The sequence below is a fragment of the Temnothorax americanus genome, unplaced genomic scaffold (assembly GCF_048541705.1).
Source record: "Temnothorax americanus isolate GAGA-0224 unplaced genomic scaffold, ASM4854170v1 Scaffold18, whole genome shotgun sequence".
Lineage (NCBI taxonomy): Eukaryota > Metazoa > Arthropoda > Insecta > Hymenoptera > Formicidae > Temnothorax > Temnothorax americanus.
Window position 1 is genome coordinate 699461 of NW_027509318.1, and position 20525 is coordinate 719985.

Here is a 20525-nt window from a genome sequence, read left to right on the forward strand (position 1 = left end):
TGTAACAGCGAGAAAATAAAATTGAATTTTGAGTCAATCATTTTGAGTCACGAAATTATCATACCAACCTGACATAACCCTCCGGTACAGGCTCATCCTTCAGCATACGCATTGAATGATGAAGTCTTTGCTTCTTGGCTTCCGGTGAATTAGCGTCTGGCGGTGAGAGAGATCTTTTCAGATTAAGATTAGCTGCCAGCGAGGCTAAGGGATTTTCATCTCTCGTAGGTGGAAGAAAATTGGTCGGTGGTAAACCGGGCGCGAACATCAGTCCAGGTCCACCAGCATACATTCCACCGTGCTGAAGAAATGGCGGTAGAGCCTGATTCATTAGGGCGATCTGTTGGTTCATCGCTGCCATCACAGCAGGGCTCGGAAAATGAAAACCGTGGCTGAGATCGAGCTCAAAGCTTGTCGGTATCGAAGGCTGTTGCACATTAGTAGGCTGAATTGGTGGTTGCGCCAATTGACCGTTTTCGTGATTATCTATCGCAGTATTGTTGCCTTCGTCCCTACATGCAATCTCGGGCGGTTCCCGCTTAACGTTCGGAACATTTTGCACACCGATGTCGATGCTACACCTCGGTTTTTCTAACTTGATGTCTTTCGATTGAGACTGTTGGTTGAAAGTCTGCTGCATCTGCCGCTGCATTTGGCTCTGGAAGTTGTGAATATTCTGAGCCATCTGAGCGTTTGGCGACATGAAGTCGTGCTTCTGCGACAGCTGCGCGATGTAATCGTGTTGCAGCTGATTAGGCGACGGGCTGACCATGTCGTGTTGCTGCTGGCTGAGAATGGCGCCAGTCGAATGCTTCGCTATATGTGCGACCAGACGATCTAACTCCGAGAAAGCCTGATTACAGGCGTTGCAGTGATAATGATTCTTGCGTTTCAGCTTGCAGAATGGCCTGCTGCAGCTTTGTTCCGGTCCATACAGGGTGTGCGGCGAGGTAGAGCTCATAGACGGCATGACCGGCGGTTCTGCAATGTCAAAGATTTCTGTGAGCTCGAATCGTCCGTCCGCAAGCGCGAGAAACGAAAAAGAACTAATTTACTAATACAGGAACACTCTCAAAAGCACAAAACTTGGTCGAAAAGAGACAGACGAACCTTGGTGCACGGAAGTTCGCATGGATAACACGACGCCCGGAAGTGCGGGTTCACTCGGCGGTCCGCTGACCGGATAATAGGTGCCAGCCGCCCTCACCACTAGCAACAATCAACCAAACAACCAACTTCAAATATACCGCCCGCTATGAATACAACCACCGTGTATATAGTATGTACATCAAGAAAATTTTAACAATAAAACAAACAATGAGAAAAAAAACAACGAAGAATAGCGAAGAGTGTCCTACTTCAACGACAAACGCAAGGTGTGCGACTACGTGCAAAGAACAGCATGCATATGTACTTGAGTGAAAGAAAGTATCTGATGTGTTTTTTAAAGGAAAAAAAGGTTCATTGCCAAACTTGCCCAAATATTGATATTCGAGTGCTCGGATCCGTGCTCTCTTCTCATACTTACCGGTGGTTTTGCCGCTGTCGGGACTCGCAAGCTCGGATTCCTTGTCCTCGATTATCGATCTGCTCTCCTGATCAACTGCCGTCAGACTCTCATCGGGCTTCTCGATCAATTCGGCGGGATTCTTCACTTGTATCCTTGGTTTCGTCTCCTGGACCAACGATTGAAGCTGCGTTTGACATTCTTGATTGTTCGACTCTTGACCGCAGGATTCGGCATGACCGGAAGAATGCTGCTTCTCGTGCAACGCCATTGTCGAGTATCTAACAAACGAGTATCCGCAATTCGGTCGGGTACAATGAAAATGCCGATTAACGCGATTGCTGTGACAGCCAGGCAGCCGACAGTCGACCATCTTATCATAGAAGGCGAAACCCGGTGGTATGTCGACGTTGTCGTGAAAATCCTTACTATGCATGAGCAGTTGGTCTGGTCGATCGGTAGAGAAATGGCACCGTAGTTGCGAACAATGATGATGCTTGGTCAATCTAAGAACGCAGGCCACGTCCGGACATCCTTCCGAATTGTACGTAGCGAATCCTTCGGGTTCGCCCAGACTGTTCGAAGGCGACACGCTACCCTCTCGATCCTCCATTAGCATATTAGACGTTAAATTAGGAGTTTGCGGTTTCGGGAGTTTAAAACTCGTGAAGATCGCCTGCGGCGAATCGTGAGTGTGCGTCGCGGGGTCGCCACCCGACCAGATTTCTATCACACGATTTTTAGGCGGTCTACCGCGTTTCCGCCTGAACATCGCATCGATATTCGTCAGGTGGGTCAATGTAACATCGGAGGAGAGAGCGTGCGAGGAACAAGAGAGGTTCAACTGCCGGCTATACTCGTGAATCTTGTAATGCTGTAATCTGCGAAACGGCTTGTCAGTGGAAAGTATCACTTCTCGGCAGTTCTCCCAATTGCAATGATAATGTTTCTCTTTGTCTGCGTACGGACAACTGTCGTCGCAGCCACCCTCTTCGAAGAAAGCATCCGTAATGCGTTCCTGCGTCTCGTGTTCCTTCAGATGTTCTCTGACTTCCCGGGGATCTTTCAAGGTCATTCCGCAGCGATCTAATCCGCAATGATGATGTTCTCTGCCCGCGTTACAGGCGCAATCCGAGGTGGCCGGTACCAGATAGGCCAATTCGGCGGCGGTGAGTTGTTGAGATTGTTGATGTTGCTGCTGATCGAGATTAACAGAACTTCCGCTAGCCGTAATAGTCGTGGTCGGAGCAGTGAGATCCATAGCGAGGTCACTCGCGCTTTGAAAAGAATCTTCCAAAGAGTAGTACGACGGAGAACCTCTTCCTTCGTTCGAGCTCTCACCGTTCATACTTAAAGATAAGCTTTGAGCGCTCAACTCGTCCGGCGCCCATGATCCAGGCGGACGAGTGCCACCTACGGCGGTGACCTGCTTGTATTTCCGATAAGCTAGTTCTGATTCATGACGCTCATGTTTTCGCTTGTGTGAAAAAAGCTGACCGGAAGAGTGCAGAACGTAGCTACAATGCGGTCGTATGCAATGAATGTGATTGCAAACGCGGGAGAATCGGCACTGATCAAAGGGGCAGGCCTCCGATTTCATAAATTTCTTGAAACCATCGCGCGACAGCTGTTCGTCCTTGATGTGATAAGACTTGTGCTTGTCTAGAAAAAAAAAATAAAGAAAACTTGTAGTTTAAATCACGGAGATTTGAAACAACGACCATAGGTATAATAAGATGCGTTAAATAAAAATTTATTAACGTAATCATTTCTCCAGCGTAAGAATTAAATCTGAAACGTTTGATATGTTAAGTTTCCAGTGAAAGGATTTAATTGACGATAATTTCGACCTAAAACGCGCGGGCGAGCGCATTAATCACGCGAGCATTCGTTCCTTACCCATATCGGCCTTATTTTTGAACGTGTACCGACATCCCTGTCGACGACAGTGAAAGTGCGTGGTCCGTTGTCCAACGAATTGACAATGGTCAGTCGCGCAACTCTCGGTGGCCCGAAATCGCTGGAAGCCCTCTTGTATGATGGCCGAGTCCTTGCGATGGTAATTCGCGTGCATCTGCACGTCCGATGTCGATATGTATACCTTGTCGCAATTCTCGTGGATGCAATGATAGTGGGTCTGCTTTCTATTGTGCGGACAAGCCCGGCCAGGGTGCTTTTCCGAACAATCGTCCATCGGCGAGTACCTCATGAAGCCGTGCTGCAAGGACTCGTCCCTCTTCTTATGCCACTTAAAGTGCCTGATCATTTCCTCCTTCTTCACAAACACCCTCCCGCTACAGTCCAGACAATGAAAGTGCTCTCTGCAGCCCAGTTCTTTGCAGTACGTACTGCCGCATTCTTGACTGGATGTGTATCTCCTCACATATCGGGAATAATCGATGATCGGTTGGGACACGGACGTCTTGGAACCACTCATCAGAGAATCCGCTACCGGAGACATACTCTGCCTGAGCAAGGCTGTGACAAACGAGGGAGGATCGTATTTATTAAAATTAAGTCGACGTACATACGAAAAAAGATTTCATAAAAAAAATAAAATCAAATAAACAAGAATATTTTGATAACGATTGTCTGTTTTTATTTAATATAGAATAGATATTACGTTAATATAATTTTTATTTAGCGCATAATATATGCTATATTAACGAAATATTTGTTAATAAATACTGTCGTAAATCTAAAAGTTGCATCAAATTTCGAATTCAAAAATCGACAGATCTCAGTGGATCACAAACTGCCCTAGAAATCTGCGCGAGGTTTCCTTCTCGTCACGACTTTTCGTGCGAGCCAGACGAGTATTCGGTCGATACCAGCTGGTTCGCTGGTATACACGTCCCTCCACAGGCAACCATCTTATTTTACCGACCGTGTGTTCTGGGCAATACTATCATTCTGGATAATACGGTTCGCGTTTAAATCGCCAGAGGAGACGCGCATACCAGAATGACTTCTGATACACATACCGCGAGTTATGAGCGCACCGTTCGTCGACCTATGGCGCACTCTCCCGCGCGACCGAAAACTGGTTGTCCGATGGGCGCGCATGGGTATGCCGCGAAATAAAAGAGAGAGAGAGAGAGAGAGAAAGAGCGAAAAAAAGAGAGCGCGGGAGAGGAAAGAATGGTCGGCGTAAAAAAAAACTATCGGGTCGATCGCAATACTCATATGCAAAAAGCGCGGCGTGGCCGCGGGCGAAGCGGAGGCGCGTAAGCATTTACCTCGGCGTGCGCGTTCATAGCTCTCCTAAAAGACTCGAAACGGCCGCGGCACGCAAGAAAATATTGAGCGCGAGACGCAATTCGGTTGACCAATCCTCGCTCGCGATAATTATCTTCCGAGGTAATGCGCACACGAGAGATGGAAATAAATTGCGCGCACACACACCACGCCGTTCTCCCCCTTTTTTTGCCTAAACGAATAATTCTACAGTTAAAGCACTCTCAAGTGGTCGTATTTGCATTTCTTGTCAGAATGTATTTAAATTTTATTATTCGGGCACGCCGAATGCCGCGGGGCCGGCAAACCTCTTCCACAACTGCCCACTTGTGCTTTTCCGCCGGGCATTAGATTGACACATTGTAACGTCAAAGAAATTCAAATCTGCAAAATTAAGCAGCGTGAGATGTGACAATGTGACGTACGAAAAGATAATTGTATATAACAGCTAGACCATATCGATGAATTAAGAACAAAGGGATATTGCAGCCACATTGATTTATTGGACGCTGCGGAGCCGATCATAGGAAGATAACAAATCACGTGTCACATGGCCCGAAACCGAGTGTCCTCCGGGCTCGAGTGTTCTAATCCTACAACATCTATCACACGCGTCATCCAGCGTTTGGTGCACGGTGCACCCTACCAGGACGAGGTCGATTCTCAGAAATTCCTACTTGCTGACTGCAAGGCGCGCGCGTTTGAATGCCCGCGTGTTCAGGAACGAGTTTAAAAATTGTCGAATATTTCTCGTGGCTCGCGGGGACTCCTCGCTCTTCGTGGTATATATGTGCCGTCAGAAACGGAGGGAACGCGCGTACATTGGCCGTTCGTGCGTTTCTGCAAGAGCGTATACGCGCCTCAGTACAAAAAGAGAAAGAGGGTTTAGTCTGCAGAGAGAAAGAGAGAGAAAGCGCAAAGAAAGAGGGACGAGTGTTACAAGAGGGAAAAAAGTGTGGCGAGGGAGAATTCGGCGCACATTATTCTCCCGCGATATAACGGAGAAACGTATAGATCTTTGGATAGATGCAGCGAGTCTTTTACACACCTTATTATACGTTCTTTCTACGCGAATCCGAAAGTTCTCCCGGCCCTCACGTGGATCGGATCGCTCTTCAGCGAAGTCGAGTAACTTCGGCCGATTTAATAATAAGCGCCGGTGTCACCGGATATGCTTCCAGTTACGCGTCGTTGCGTAACATTCGGTTACGGCGATTAACTTATCCTTTGGCTGAGTAATTACGCAACGTAGCTGCGTATCTCGATGTCGCGTATCTCGCGCAGCCGCTCATTAAAGGCACCTTTGGCTTTCACGCTGCAAGAAACTATTGTTTGCACAAATTTATAATCCGCGTTGGCTTGGCTGCCGCCGCGCTACGTTGTTTGCCGGGTCGAAGCTTCAAGTACGTAATCGAGGAGTGCTCCTTCTCGGGCCAAGGCCTACGTACAAGGCATCGACGTATTAATCGAAGATAAATATCAAACAGCCAGAGTTCGTCCCGGGAGAATATAATGTGCACACGGTTTGACCAATTCCTCTTTTGTATCCAAGAATGTCAAACATTTCGACGCTTAATTATGCAAACCGGGAAGCGTGCCAAAATCGTGTGTGATAGTACGTAAGTGAAACACACCGCAGCCTTGAAACGCCTCGAAGAAAGAAAAAACTGATCGATTTACAGTCTCGGAACACAACGAATGACGTCGTTCAAATTAAAACACTTGATGTTACGGAAAAGAATAGAACGTCTCATATTCCACCTTATTAATTGCAACGTTAATATATCCAATTAATTTCAATTACATGATTAAGTTCGAATAGCGAGAAACAACGGTGTTCTGAGAGTCACGATTCGAGATTCAAACTCTAGAAAATTAAATTTTATGAAAACTCGTCACGCTTATTAAGTATTGCATCGCAAAAAAATGCAAGATGATCTAATGCTCCCCTTCCACGCGAGAGAAGGGGAAGTATTATATATACCACCCACACGGAGCCACGCACGTTACCGATGGCACCAAATGGAGAATATGCACGACGTGACGGGGCTTAAAGGGCAAATCTTAAAAAATATGTGAAACCCCCAGAACGACACGTAGTCAGGAGGACTCCCTTCCTCCTCGCATCCAGCGGCTTTGAGCTCGAACCCTTTTATACGTAGTTCTTAAAGCTGCTCAGAGAGCGGGAAGTCGGGAGCCGATCCCAAACCGTGGAGAGATGGAAACGGGACAACCATCCGAGAGCCGAGAGGCGCGGCGAGGAGGGAGTCTAAAATTTTCAAAAAGACCCGAACCTGAAAAGACCCCGTATATTTCAGGGTCGCTTTCCTTTTTTATCATTTAATCCGTGGGCCGAGCGAATAACCCTTTATACGAGGTACCACGCAGAAAACGGTCGCTACCTCCATCGTGCGCTCATGCGCGCGCGTATCGTTCCCTCTCGCTCTCTCGCTCGATGCACTTACACGTGTGCTCACACGTACGTTTATATACGCGCGCACGGAGGGGTTCGCGCAACCTATGAAAGTGCGTGTTTGGATAATGCGTGGAGTGCCCGCTGCGCTCGCCAATTCGTCGTCTTAGCCACGGCGACCCCCATTGAACGCTTTTTCTTCTCGAGAGGTTCTAAATACCGGTGAAAAAAAAGAAATATGTGAACAAGCACCGAAGTACATGCCCTCAATCGTCGCTTTTTCCTTTACCCCCGGTTATAGGTCTGCAACCCTTCCTCGATGGTCCTCGTCGCGACATTGTTTCCGGAAAAATGGCTTCGCGAACGGTACCGCCGCGCCGCGCCGACCAGATGCGATTTAATAACCCAAAATCAACGTTAGAGTACTTCATATCGATTCGCAGCACTTCTGCCGTATGGCGAGCGAACAAAGGCTAATTTCCTTATCTTTATTTTGTTCCCAATCTACGATAGTTGCCACAAGATACCCATTCTGAGCGACATAATGAAATATACATTTGACGAAATTACAGTCAATAGATCCGAGATATTTTGCATTGGAAATTCATAATATACGCCGTATTTTTAACGTAATCAGAACATGTCTGGATATAGTTCGATAATAGGTAATTGAATACGTCAATAGCAATCGTTTGTATTAATACGATTAAAAGTCAACTGACTATCGTGACCGATGGGTTTCTAGCGTCTGTCCAAACGCGAGCACGGAGTATGTCGGCGCCAGCATCAGCGGGAACTCGTACAAAGGGAGAATACATAGGGAAAGAGTAGGTGATAAGGGGGACCGAGAGGTGAAGTGAAGAAATGTGAGAGGAGAAAGTGAGCGGAAAGGGAGAGAAAGAGAGAGCGAGCGACACTAAACTATTCTAAGATCCGCGAGAGTGTCGCGAACTTATTGTCTCTCGGCAAATGCGGCGGCGTTATTTCTGTCAAAATTACGTTACGGTTCCTATTCACCCGTCCCGTACCCCTACTATTTAGCATTTTTTTCTTTCTGTGTATAACCTGTTTCTACTTATCTCTCGCTTCCCAATCCATCCATCCATCGCGCTCTCTTATCCCTTAGCTGTATGTTTCTCTCCTTTTCTGCTGCACGCTGCGTTTCTCGGAGCAATAACTATCGGATTCCGGAATGAACATTATTACATGGGTTGCATGGTGAGAATGATGAATGCACACTTATAATGTCATCAAAGAGAGATCTACTTTTTTGTTATTTTTTTGTCGAGCTAATATCAAGAAAACTGTTCATCTGCAAATCTTTTAATGATAAAACCTAGAATTTAAAATCTCGAATTTCCATTCTTTGGACGTTAGTCATTCTCAATTGACTAAAAATCATCGCAAAGCTCTAAGTGGTCTATTAGCTTCTAACGTGACAAAACTTAATTCAAAATACATTTCTGGAATAATTGGCGGCACAAAGAGATTGCCGTCACCCGTTTAGCACCTTCTCCGTTGGCGTGACGGTCGCCGCGTTTCTTCTAGAGACTCATCCTTTTCTTATTGCCCGACGCGACCGTCGTAGGCTGTAGAATCATTCGGGACGAGAATAAACGTCGTTATGGCCGTTCTCCCATTCGTGGCGAACGGGTTCATTATAATTAGTCCGCCCTCTTTACCGGGGGAGGTAGCGCGAGGTGAAGACCAAAGGAGAGAAAGAACGGATAGATTCATCGCCGACCCCGCATCGCTCTGTTTTGACTTCGTCCAAGACTTCCATATTCGCACAAGTTAATCTTGATTGATGCACATCAAATGCAATTGATTTCAATGTTCTATCGTTTCATGATATCTCATAACAAAAAAAGAATCATCTTCATAGAGATGTCGCCTAATTAAATTTTAAACGAACATATTGAATTGTCAAATGAATGATTTAAACCGCTTAATATAGCTATGCATATTAAATTTTAGAGATTTGATAACAGATTTTTAATAATTCAGAAAGACTCGATCTCTCTCTCACTACACTCTTATTGTTTCCACTTCGGTGCGCACATGCCTAATGTCCTTCTTTCATCCAATCAACGTCAGCGCAGTTAGCTTATGCAACTCGACGATCTCAACGTAACGGCTTTAAGAAACGGGTACACGTGTCGTGACTTTCCTGTCGGAGAATCGAGCGTTAAACAGATGCTTGCAGATGCGAGCGTCGACGTGATGATACCGCCTTAGGATTTACAGCATACAAGCGACAATTTTACGATTGGCGCCACGATCATTCCTTTCGTGACGCTAGCATTAATTTAAGGAAATCGAGAAAACAATAAAAGATCGGACTTGCCTATCAGCCTTTTATATCGCAAAAATAATATCTTGAATCAAAACGAATTGAAACACGCCGCTTTAATTCTGCTTTCCTTCGATTTTGTTTCACAACGGCGCGTTTGTTAATATCGTGGCACTGGTATCGCTTTACCCACGGTAAATGAACGGGGGGGTTCACCAGTCTCTCTCTTTCTTTAATCCGGCTCGCCCTCGTCCCGCCGGACGCTGTCGCGTATAGATTTTTTTCGGGGCAGTATTACACGCGTACTACTTAATACACCCTCTTACTCTCCTTCCCCTTTCCCCTGACCCCCTTCTACAACCCCTTCCTTTTTAGAACGTTGCGAACCCTCTGATGCGCCCTTACTTATGACGGGCGTGTTAAATTTAACGAAGGGACGCGTTGCTGTGCCAAATATTCGGATACAATTTTCAAATCAAACGTACAAATAAATTCTCGCTCTTTATCGATATAAAATAATTCTGCAAAATTTTATTCTTTGTCAAAGAATTTCGGCATTCTATAATTTCTGTCTACGTTTGTAACAGAATGTTCTGATATGATCATACGTTATAGATATAAAAGTATGTTGGTGTTTGAGAGCATAACGAGAGTAGAAAACACTGACAGTGAAAACACTAGTACGAAGCTTTTGTCTTGATGTCGGAGACGAGGATGCGATACTAGGCACTTAATACCCTTCCTCTAGTTTTCACATCTAGCCCCCAGTTTTACACTAAACGCACTCCCTCGTGAGCTTACTTACGTAGGACGCGCAAAGTTTTTACGAGGGGAAATTCTGTGTGTAACATTAGGCCCGATATAAGCGCGCGCAATCTACCCCCTCGCACGCACACGATTTCTCCCTCCATTGGCCCCCAAAAAATAAACAGAAGCGAACCCTTTCTACAAATTCAAATAGCCGGAAGGGGAAACCGCCGCGCCGTGCCGGCTTGTTCCTCGCGATCCTCTTTCTCGCTGCTCTTTGTTCGACTTTCGAAAACTTTTCGGCGAACCCGACAAAACGCGGCTCGCCACGGATCGGCGATCCGCTGTCAAAACAAGAAATTCGATTCCCGTGATCGAGAGAGAAAGAGTCTCCCTCACTCGCGCGATAGATCTTCATTCAGTGAATTTTTTGGCGCGGGGGGGCGACACGGGGTAGCGCGGATAAAGAAATAAAGAGACTCGACATCGGGGAAATCTATCAATGATAAAAGTCGTAATAAAACATTGGAAACCGATTACCCCTATTGGTGATCGAATAAGGTCAAAGGGAAACGATTTGTCGCAGCTATTGGCAATTGTAAAACCGTCAAAGCCAATTGAATTATGACTCAAAATATTAGTATTAATATTAAAAATGTAACTAATGTTTATCAGCAATTCTCAACTGCGACTGGAAATAGTCATCTTACTGTTCGCACATTGATATTTTATTTATGACTGTCCGATTAATAAAGTTCACATCGACTGTTAATGATCAATGTAATATTGTGCTTTCCGCCTGCTGGTCATGTAATCTTCTGGTACCGCGCTGCGTAAGACCAGATTAGCGTTAATCGTTTCGTGTTAGCTTTCTAGAGAATTAAGTCCTCCTTTCACTCGTTCGCCTTTGCTGGTCTGGCCAGCGGTTAGTAAAACGACTGCGTTCATCTGTCTTCATCTGTTTCGAATTTGAAGTAGCGGCGTGCGTGATAAACAAGAGTTGTAATACGCACGATGCCAACAGCGTCGATCGCGATGGCAACAGTGGTCGGTTATCTGTCCGCGTTAATAATGGCATGCCAATAAACAATTTCATTTCCGCGACTAAAATTATGGGCGAGCACGCGCAATGGATTCTCAGCTTCATATTTCTCGCAGGATGGTTTTTTGTTTCTCCCACTTCGCCATGTTGCCTGAGAAAAGCGCGCCCGAGTCACAGCTCGGTGCGGCCGGCTCGTTAACGGAAATTTACGACGAACTGGCACAACGAGCTTGCTCTATCCGCGTCATACAGACTCACGTGTGTACCGGGAAGGTATCCTTCTGATGCGCGAACGCGCCCGCGCCGATTTTTCTCTTATCCGCATCGCACCGGTACGAAGCATTCCGAAGTTTTACTAAGTACCGCACAGCAGCCGTGATTTACGAGATCGCGTATCCAATAACTTTGAATATTCTCGGGGCGCGGCTATACGACTGTTAGCTTAACAAGGCGGTTAGACGAGCGCATAACGAGCGCGGGTTACTATTTAAGCGCGCCACTATTTTTTCATCGACGCCAAGAATCATGAAATTATTCTCTTGCTTTTCTCCCATTTCGCCTTCTGTGGTATGCCAAGCAGCAACGTCCGAATGCAGCTTTACTTGTGGCTTTATAAGATCTATCCAAAAATTATATGATTTAACAACGACTGAAAGTTTGAAAATATTCTGCAAAAATCACAAAAAATGATTATTTTTCTAAGCATTATATTATTATCAATATCTTAATGTTTTAATTATTATCTCGCTCATACTTTAGAGTGTTTTCAATAACCATTTTGAGCTTTTAAATGTTCTTGCGCCAAAGCGGTCTTCGATCACGCTTCGAGCAACGATTCGTCAATTGGCTATTTTTCAACACTAGCATTGGCAGCCCGCACGATTTCGAAAGACCGAGGGTCGTCCACACAGCGGGGTAATTAAATTTAGAATATTTTTTAAATTTCTCCGATTCCACTCGCATGATTTGGCACGCGTTGCGCCTATCGTCTCCGCCTCGTTGTGCGAACAGGCAAAGAAAGAGATGCAAAGCGTGAAAGAGAAAAACAGGCAGGAACAGAGTTCTTGGCGATCTTTTATATTAGAAAATTCACAAGAACGTATTGATAAATTTATCGACAAATCAGAGACATTTGGAAAGTATTCATTAAACGAAATAGAATGATGCAAAAATTAATATATACTTCAAATATAATGAAATTTAAATCAAAAATAATAATGCTATATAAAAGATTCCATATTAATTTTTAATATTAATTATTCTCTATATATCATAAGACATTGAGTAGATTTACTTTTCATAATATGTAAAATACTATCTCATTACATATATGTATATCAAAGTTTAAAAAAGATTTATTGATTTATGCGTTAATCAATAGCAAATGATCTATATGAAAAACTCATCCCCGTATCCAAATCCTTTCACACACGGCTTTGACCCTCTGAATCTTCTCGGCCGTTTTAGTTTGGCCTAGCGCTAAAACAATCAGCGACTTCGTGGTCTTGGTCTCGACCCTCTTCGACCCTCTTTAGCTCTTTCTTTCTCTTTCTTCTCTCTTTCTCTCTCCTTCTCTTTCTTTCTCTCGGCCGTTTCCACCGCGCGCCGGTACTCGCACGGAGGCCGCCAATTCTCCTTTTTCTTGCTTTTCGCGTCAAGCGCGAAATAACAGACGGACGACCGATGGAGCCGGAGGGGTGCCGAAGGGGAGGCAACGAAGAAGGAAGAGTCGAAGAGCTAACTCGAATTACTAAAACGCCGAAGTGGCAACGAGCTCCGGGCGAGCGAGTTACGGCGAGGAGCGCGCGGCGAAGAGCGCGAGACACGAGGGAGGAGAAAAGGTCTATTTATTAACGACGAGCTCGCGAGAGTCTGCGGTTTTCTTCGTTCTCGGGGAAAAGCAGGCTGCGCATCACAGATCACAGAGGATTCGCAGAAGAACGGAAAAGCAGCACCGTGCAATGTGTTTAAAGTCGAGTGTTAAAACGACGCCGGCTGCTTTTTCAGTCGTTCTGAGACAATCGTTTCTGATGTCCGACAGAATTATCTCACGCTCGTTACAGCTATCAACGTTCCACTGAACATCGACATGCAATATCAAGCGCTCATCATGACAAGATGAAAGAAAAAAAAAGAGAAAGAAATATCGTCGAAAGAACTTGGACCGACATCATCGGAAATATATTATATATCGCGGCCCGTAAATCACCGACGTTTACTTTGTGATCGGAACCGGGAAGAATTAATCGCGGACACGTCGACTATAATGTTTCGCCATGTATAACGAACTTTGTACGGCCCATTACAAGCCAGGACTCCGACGACAAATGAAACACGCAGCGCCGACGAAGAACGAGAGTCAGTAACGCGACAGAATGCAGAACAGTGGAAACGCAAAACGTTCTTGTGTAGAGAAGAGTTGCCTCTTCCTCCCCGCCGGAGAGAGAAGCGCGTTCCTTTCAATCTCTTTTTCGTCTTCTCTCTTCTTTCGCGTTCCCTGCTATGCTCCCCTCGGTCCCCTCTCGCCTGCGGCGCGGCGAGGCGCTTCGTTTCGTGATTATATTCTCGAAATAGTCAACCGGATGCCGGCCGACGATGCGCCCGCGGATATTTCGTATATTTCGGGAGACCTTTTTTTCGAGCACAAGTAAGATACGAGAGACGGAAGACGCGGATATGATCTAAAAATCCTGAGTACAGTGATTCGTAGGTCCAATTAGATAAGAGCCGATTTAGTCGAGGAAAATGGTAATCAAAAAACATAGAAAGATAGAAGAGCGTCTAATATATTAACTCAAATTGACGTTTAAATTTCGATGCCGTATTTATTTTTGATAACGGAAACGCAAGAAATAATAGCTTAAAACACGTAGGTATAGCATCTGCAATTGAACCGCTCTGAATTGCAGCGATTACAATCAGAGTGATTTGCACAGTCGGAAAGGCGCAAAACGCGAAGAAGCCGACAGTCGAGGAAGGCACAGTAGAAAAAGATCGGTCGCTTCGTCTCGCCGCGAGTGCGTGTCCGAGGGTGCTGACGAGCTGCCGTCGTCTCCTTCTCGGACGAGTGATTGATCAACGATCGGACCCGAGGGACACACCGTGTAATTTTCTCGGCGCGAGTCCACTTTCGAACTCGTCGGAGATGATTAAGAGTCATCCGTCGGCGATGTCTTCATTTCGCGGCAAACGCGGTGAAGGGCTTCACAGACCTATCGACGACGTTTAACTAGGGTGACGTTATAGAGAAGACGTTCCGCGTCTCTGAGATTGATGGCTGTTAACTGTTAGAGCTTGATGGAGATCGTTATTGATTCGATTTGGCTTCCAAGAGTTTGATATTATATCTTTAATTAGAGATTGATATTGCGGAAAAATTGTACTTTTCTTATTTTACTTAAAAATTTACCCTTTGTTTGAAATTATAATTATATTTAACTATATACGGCCCGAGAGAGATAAGAATGTCGTACACCTCGCACTTCGGAGTTGAACTGCGTTGTTTCGTTTAATTCTAATTTTGTGCGGATAATTCGATATAGCCGATATGAGAATATAGGCATGTTCTTGGCGATTGAAAAATCGCGAAACGACGGCCAAGAAAAAACGAGGACGCGAAGCGACGACAGAGCAAGGTGGAGGAGACAGGGGAGACCATCGTCCGATCGAGCAACGATGGATTCCTGAGTTTCGAGGACGGCATGCGATTGCCAATAGCTGTTTCCCGATACAAATCGATCGGGGCCAATCGCGCGGCCAACATCGCAGCATTCGTTTCGTCCGTTTCGCAATTCCTTTTTCGAACCAGCCATTTTTATCGTCGCGTCGGTTGCTTCTAGCTTCCTTTACTCTCTCGAAATTGCACATGATAAAATACAACGCAATAAAGTACCGCGAAGAATTGAATTAATTAAGCTGGACACTATAATTAACGGTGCCAGTCAAAATCGTGGCGAGAATGGCGGGATTAAAAATTTGCATAAAACTCTTTCGGCATATATTCCATAATGAGGTAAATGACACGTTGCGCAAGGTGATGAGCGAAATCTCTGGCGTGGACCGTGATCTTCGGGATCATCTTCCGTGCAAAAAACGAGCGTAAACGAGCAGAGATTCGAGAGAATCCTCTCAGGGGCTTCCACCACTCCTCGGAATTCTCGCTCTATTAATTAGCTCGCGGCAGCCTGCCCCCTGCTCTCCGTTAATTTACTCCACGAGTGTATTTTATTTTTCGCAAGGGTCCTAAGCGCGCTCCGGTCCCTTCGGGGTCTGGATCCCGCTCTATTAATTAGCCGAGGCCCTTTTTTCTCCGTGCGCTAAGTTCGCAAGATCCGTCGAATCCTGAACGGGGAAACCGGTGGACGGAGAAAAAGGAGAAGGGGACGTCTGTGGAATTCCAAGATCGATAAAAAAGATGGCAGATATTAATACTATTCTTGGTAGAGGATGATTGGACCTCTAAATATTTCGCGTGATATTGACATAAATCTCGCGTTATCGAAGAGTTCGGACCGTGTTACATTAACGTTCACATTTTTATATGTGATACGTGATGCTCATATTACTTGCTTTTGTTTCACACACAAACCACGCTTCCATAAATATTGTACATTTTAATTATATATATAATAATTATAATATTTAACATTACATAGTCATAATTAATTGTTTCAATCTCGCCTCTCTATAATCTTCGGCTATTTCACTAACGGTGATTCGATATTCCGTGACATCACCTCCTTTTTATGCAAGCGAAGAGTACAACAAAGAGTATACGTTTGCGGAAAAATGTCTTTCTGCAGCCCGATAGCATCGAAGCCACGTAAACGACACGGAACAGAGGGAAAAAACGAAGAAAGAGATGAAATCGCCGACTGCTCTGAGAGTTTCGGATTGAAGAGACGAGGGAGGGTTCGGCGACATTGTGGTAGAGCGAAAAATGAGGGACGACATTCCGTCTGTGTACCGATGCATTTCGGTGACCGCTGCGACATCCTTTTAATGCGATGATCGCGATTCTGCGGGAGGTAAGAGATTAATAAAAAGTTGAGGAACGATAAATTAGACCGACGACGGCGACGGGACGACGCGAGAAGACGTCGCAGAAACGAGGGAGAGAGGGACGAGGATGAAGGGCCCCGTCACTGCCGTTGAGCCCTTTGGGGCCGGTCTGGCGATATAATAAATTTCATATATAAATAATAAAATTTCGTATATCTCCTCCGTCTTTAAGCCGCTGCGGGTTTTTACGAGGCAGGGGATGACGACGGGAAGACGGTGATGACGGGCCGTTTCGCGAGAATGCCTGAGAACATGAGTGGACCACGAATTATATGGCGCGAGCATTGTTTGCGTCCACGTTGACGAAATTGGCCATTGTCTGCGCGGGTCTAGGTGAACCACGCAATCGTTACCGCGAGTATGCGATGGTAGAAATTGTTACCGCGTATTTTTATCGCCGTATCGAAAAATCTCGTCGCGAACAATAAAATCTGTCGCCGTCATCACAAACGAAAAAACAGCCCACAGTCAATGTTTCTCAATAATTCGATAAAGGAAAACGTTTCAATAACAGAAAAAAGAAAAAAGCAGAACGACGCAGGCTGTAATTTACCTGTCAAATATTTACTTAGCGGTTAATTCGTAAAGTTTCAACCCCTTCGAAGCGTGGCGGACGGCGCGTGTAAATTCGTTTAAAAAGTTTCGAATGAACCATGAAATTCGTTTTCTTCTCCGTCTCCGTCGCTCTCTTTCACTGCACGTATCGCTTTTTAATGGTATTTCTTCAAGGCTAACGGTCGCTCGCCCGAGAAACGGACGTGGAAACAAAACAGCGATCGTCTGTCATCACAATCGCGTCATTCAATTTCGAATAATAAAATCCGTTTCGCGAGTTTTAACACAAACGAAAATTACCATGAAAATCAATAGAATTATATGCAAATGAAAAACTATTCCTTTTTTACTTTTACAGAAACGATTGTTCAAGCAAAACTCCATGAAATGACAGATTATACTCTATTCGGGGTTTTTCTCAAATATTATAATATTAAATATTTAATTATTTTTCATTCAAATATAGATATAAAATTTTATAAGTGTTGTTTCATTCCACTTGTTAAATACAATTTTCGAGAGATTATTTTTCACAAAAAATATTTCTCAAGATACTCTACGTTACTCCTTAATTGAATAATTTTTAAAGATTATATATAACTGTAGCTATATATGGGGATATCGGAAATGATTCGGCAATTCTGTGACTATTATATATACGATTCCTACGATAATAGCCCAACATACCTTTCATAATCATTCGAATTGCTTACCAAAAAGTATATACGAAGGCAGTTAAAATAAAAAAGTCTTTTCCGCGTGTTACGAACAGAAACTAAAGGTCGCTGAGACTTTAAAACTCTTCGGTGCCTGAATCGTTGCACGTACGTACGTGGATCCGGCAGGTAATCTAGTGGGGGCGGCGGATCGTTCTCTCGGAGAGAAGGGGTCAACGGGAGAAAAAGCAGCGAGGCCCAGGAGGGCTCCTAGCCGGGACTATATGTAGAAAGCGGTGCACCAGTTATTTATCGTAGCTCCTGTTTATGCTTTATTTGTTATTTGCTTGCTTGCTCGGCCGCCTGCCCAGACTTGCAACCCGTGTAGGCAGGCACACGCGCATCTATGTACACCTGCAATATCCATCTTCCAGACTCGTGATTTAACGAGTCTGTTTCGTGTAATTAGATATGTTAAGGGAGTCGTTTATGTGTAACAATTCCTCCCTCGATTCTATAAAAAAAAACGTAATTCTAACAATTACTGTCTTCTAAGATGATTATTTAATTGCGACTTAATTACTCAATACGACATATGTGCACAAAACATATAAGAGACAGATAATTAAAAACCAATAAAAAAATATTAAGATAAATGTTAAATTTTTCTAAACTGTTAACGCTATCATATTTCAAAAATTATGCGCCTCGACTAATTAAGTAATTCTCTTTACGAATTGACAGATGCGATCGTTAGGAATCGACGATGTCGATATCACTCACAGTCGTAGCGCGATAGCGAGGCTTAATTAAATTGTATTTGTACGAAATTGATGGTTACAGATATCAATGAGGCCATTAAACTTCTTCGTAAACGTATGTCGAACAGGTGCAGCCTGGTGGCACGTACAACGGCGATAATTGTTAAAGTCGTAAATTGTTATAATTAGTAAAGTCCACTGGTAGAATTTGGCGATCGAGAAAAATGCCTTTCATCTAGATAGATCAAGATGATGGAGTGTGTGAATTATTTTCTTTCTTTTTCCTTCAAAGATATATCTCACTTAATGAACTTATGTTCAGCGATAAAGCGGTTTCAATCTTAGAAGGTTTATTCCTTAGTTTAACGAGTCTGCAAAGATGCAGTATAATCTAATGTTTTGGAATATTAATATCGAAGTTACACGGTATATACATATGTATGCGGTTTAATTCCGGAAAATTTATCTGTCCAGTAAGAGCGGAGAGAAGCTTTATTAATTCAAAATTAATTTTTAAATGAGTTAAATGAATGCTCACAATAGAAAAATATAGTAATCTAATGTGCGAGATATCAATTTCAAAATGAAAATAAAAGCGAGATTATATTGATCTGTATAGATAGTCGTAATAGCCTACTTTTCGAGATACCAATCTTGGTAAATGACAGACTGATAGCAATTCCGGAAAGCTCATGCTTGTGGCGAATCTACCGAAGCTTAACAGTCTAATGTTCGAATTACCAATCTCGCACAAGCACATCATACGTTTACATTGCACGTCGTTGATGGTCATCTTCTTCACGACGTAATGAAGGCACCTCGACGAAGACAAGGTGGCAGCGGCACGTCGATGTCAAACGCGGAGAATTAAAAGGACGACGACGGTATCGGGAGCGCACGAGGAGGGAAAATAGGAGGATAGCATCTTCAGTGAAGAGAAGAAGGAGAAAGAGGAGGAGGAAGGGGTGCACGGGACTTACGGGAGGAGAAGGGGGAGGGAGAGACGAGAGAGGAGAGTCGAAGACACTGCGAGAAAGAGAGAATAATGCGTTAAAGCAGCAACCAGCAACTACTCTAATTGGCCACTTTGTCCATTTATTCGATTTATTTAAATTATGGGACAATTGACAGTAGGCATTCTATTTTTTAAATCTCCCCGGCCAACCGGCTGATTGGGCAAGATTGGCGTGAGACACTGGCCCCACAGATTCCCCAGTTGTGGGCTTAATCAGCTTTGATTGCTAGCGTCTCTCTCTCCCTCTTTCTCTTTCTCTCCTTCTCTCTCTCTCTCTCTCTCTCTCTCTCTCTCTCTCTGTCCACATCTCTTTCTCTCAGCATTTTCTTTCTCTTTCCCTTTCCACATACGCATGCGTTCACGTCTCTATCTTTTTCTCGCATGCCCGCGTTCTCTTTCTTTCGCCGATACCCCTTTGCCTCCGCGTTTGCCTGCTTAGTCGCGCGCGAACAACGTACACATTTTATTTTATTACATTTCGCAGCAGATCCCACCACGCGTTTAATATCGTCTGGCCGCCGTTGGATTGGCCGATCCGAAATTGTGGGAATATGTCACTGGACGAGAAAATCCAACGGAGGCCGCCCACTCTCTCTTTCTCTACTTGATGTTCTTTCTGCGTGTATCCTTCTTCGTTGTGAATGCCGTGATTTCCGTCGCAGTATCTTTTCGCGGTTTCGACGAGCGAGAATTGCGCGACAAACCGCAAATTACGAATAATTTGCAAACGTTTTTCGAGAAAAATGATGGTTCGCGTGCCGATAGTGAAATGACGGCGGAGAGAGCAACGATTGATCTTAATGGTGCCTTGGAGGAACATCGGCATCTTTATGTATAATACAGAGCTCCATCCATTACCGCATGCAGCAAGCAATATTTTCACGCAATCATGGATTTCCGATTTCATCATAATAATGATTAATTTAAAAATATCCTGTATCACGGAATAGAATATTAATCACAGATACAGTTTTTACAGTAATTAATAAAATCAAAACTTGTTACAAAGCTTTGATTTTTTTCTTTAAATATTTAGATATATATTTAGGTATATATTGGGCGTTTACGTATTTCAAAGTATTCAGAGTACACAAAGTAAGTTTTCAGAGAAGTATGGGAAAAATATAGAGATATTGAGATAAATCCTGGGTTTCTTTTATCACTGGCGGTCGAAGCAACCCCCCCCCCTCGAGCCCCTCGTGGGAGCCGCGTTGGCACTCATCCCATTTCCTTGATAA

The 20525-nt window shown here is 44.3% G+C and overlaps 1 protein-coding gene across 3 annotated transcripts in view; it reads right to left on the minus strand.

Annotated features, from left to right (window-relative positions):
* Positions 1–20525, minus strand: part of LOC143896314 (zinc finger protein castor homolog 1) — a 171321-nt gene that overhangs the window by 7250 nt on the left and 143546 nt on the right. For all 3 annotated transcript variants that reach the window (XM_077404096.1, XM_077404097.1, XM_077404095.1), the window contains 4 exons: positions 3407–3985; positions 1529–3169; positions 1111–1209; positions 69–981 (listed from right to left, as the gene is read on the minus strand). In XM_077404096.1, the coding sequence (XP_077260222.1) occupies positions 69–981; positions 1111–1209; positions 1529–3169; positions 3407–3985 (3232 nt within the window). The remainder of the gene's footprint in view (positions 1–68; positions 982–1110; positions 1210–1528; positions 3170–3406; positions 3986–20525) is intronic.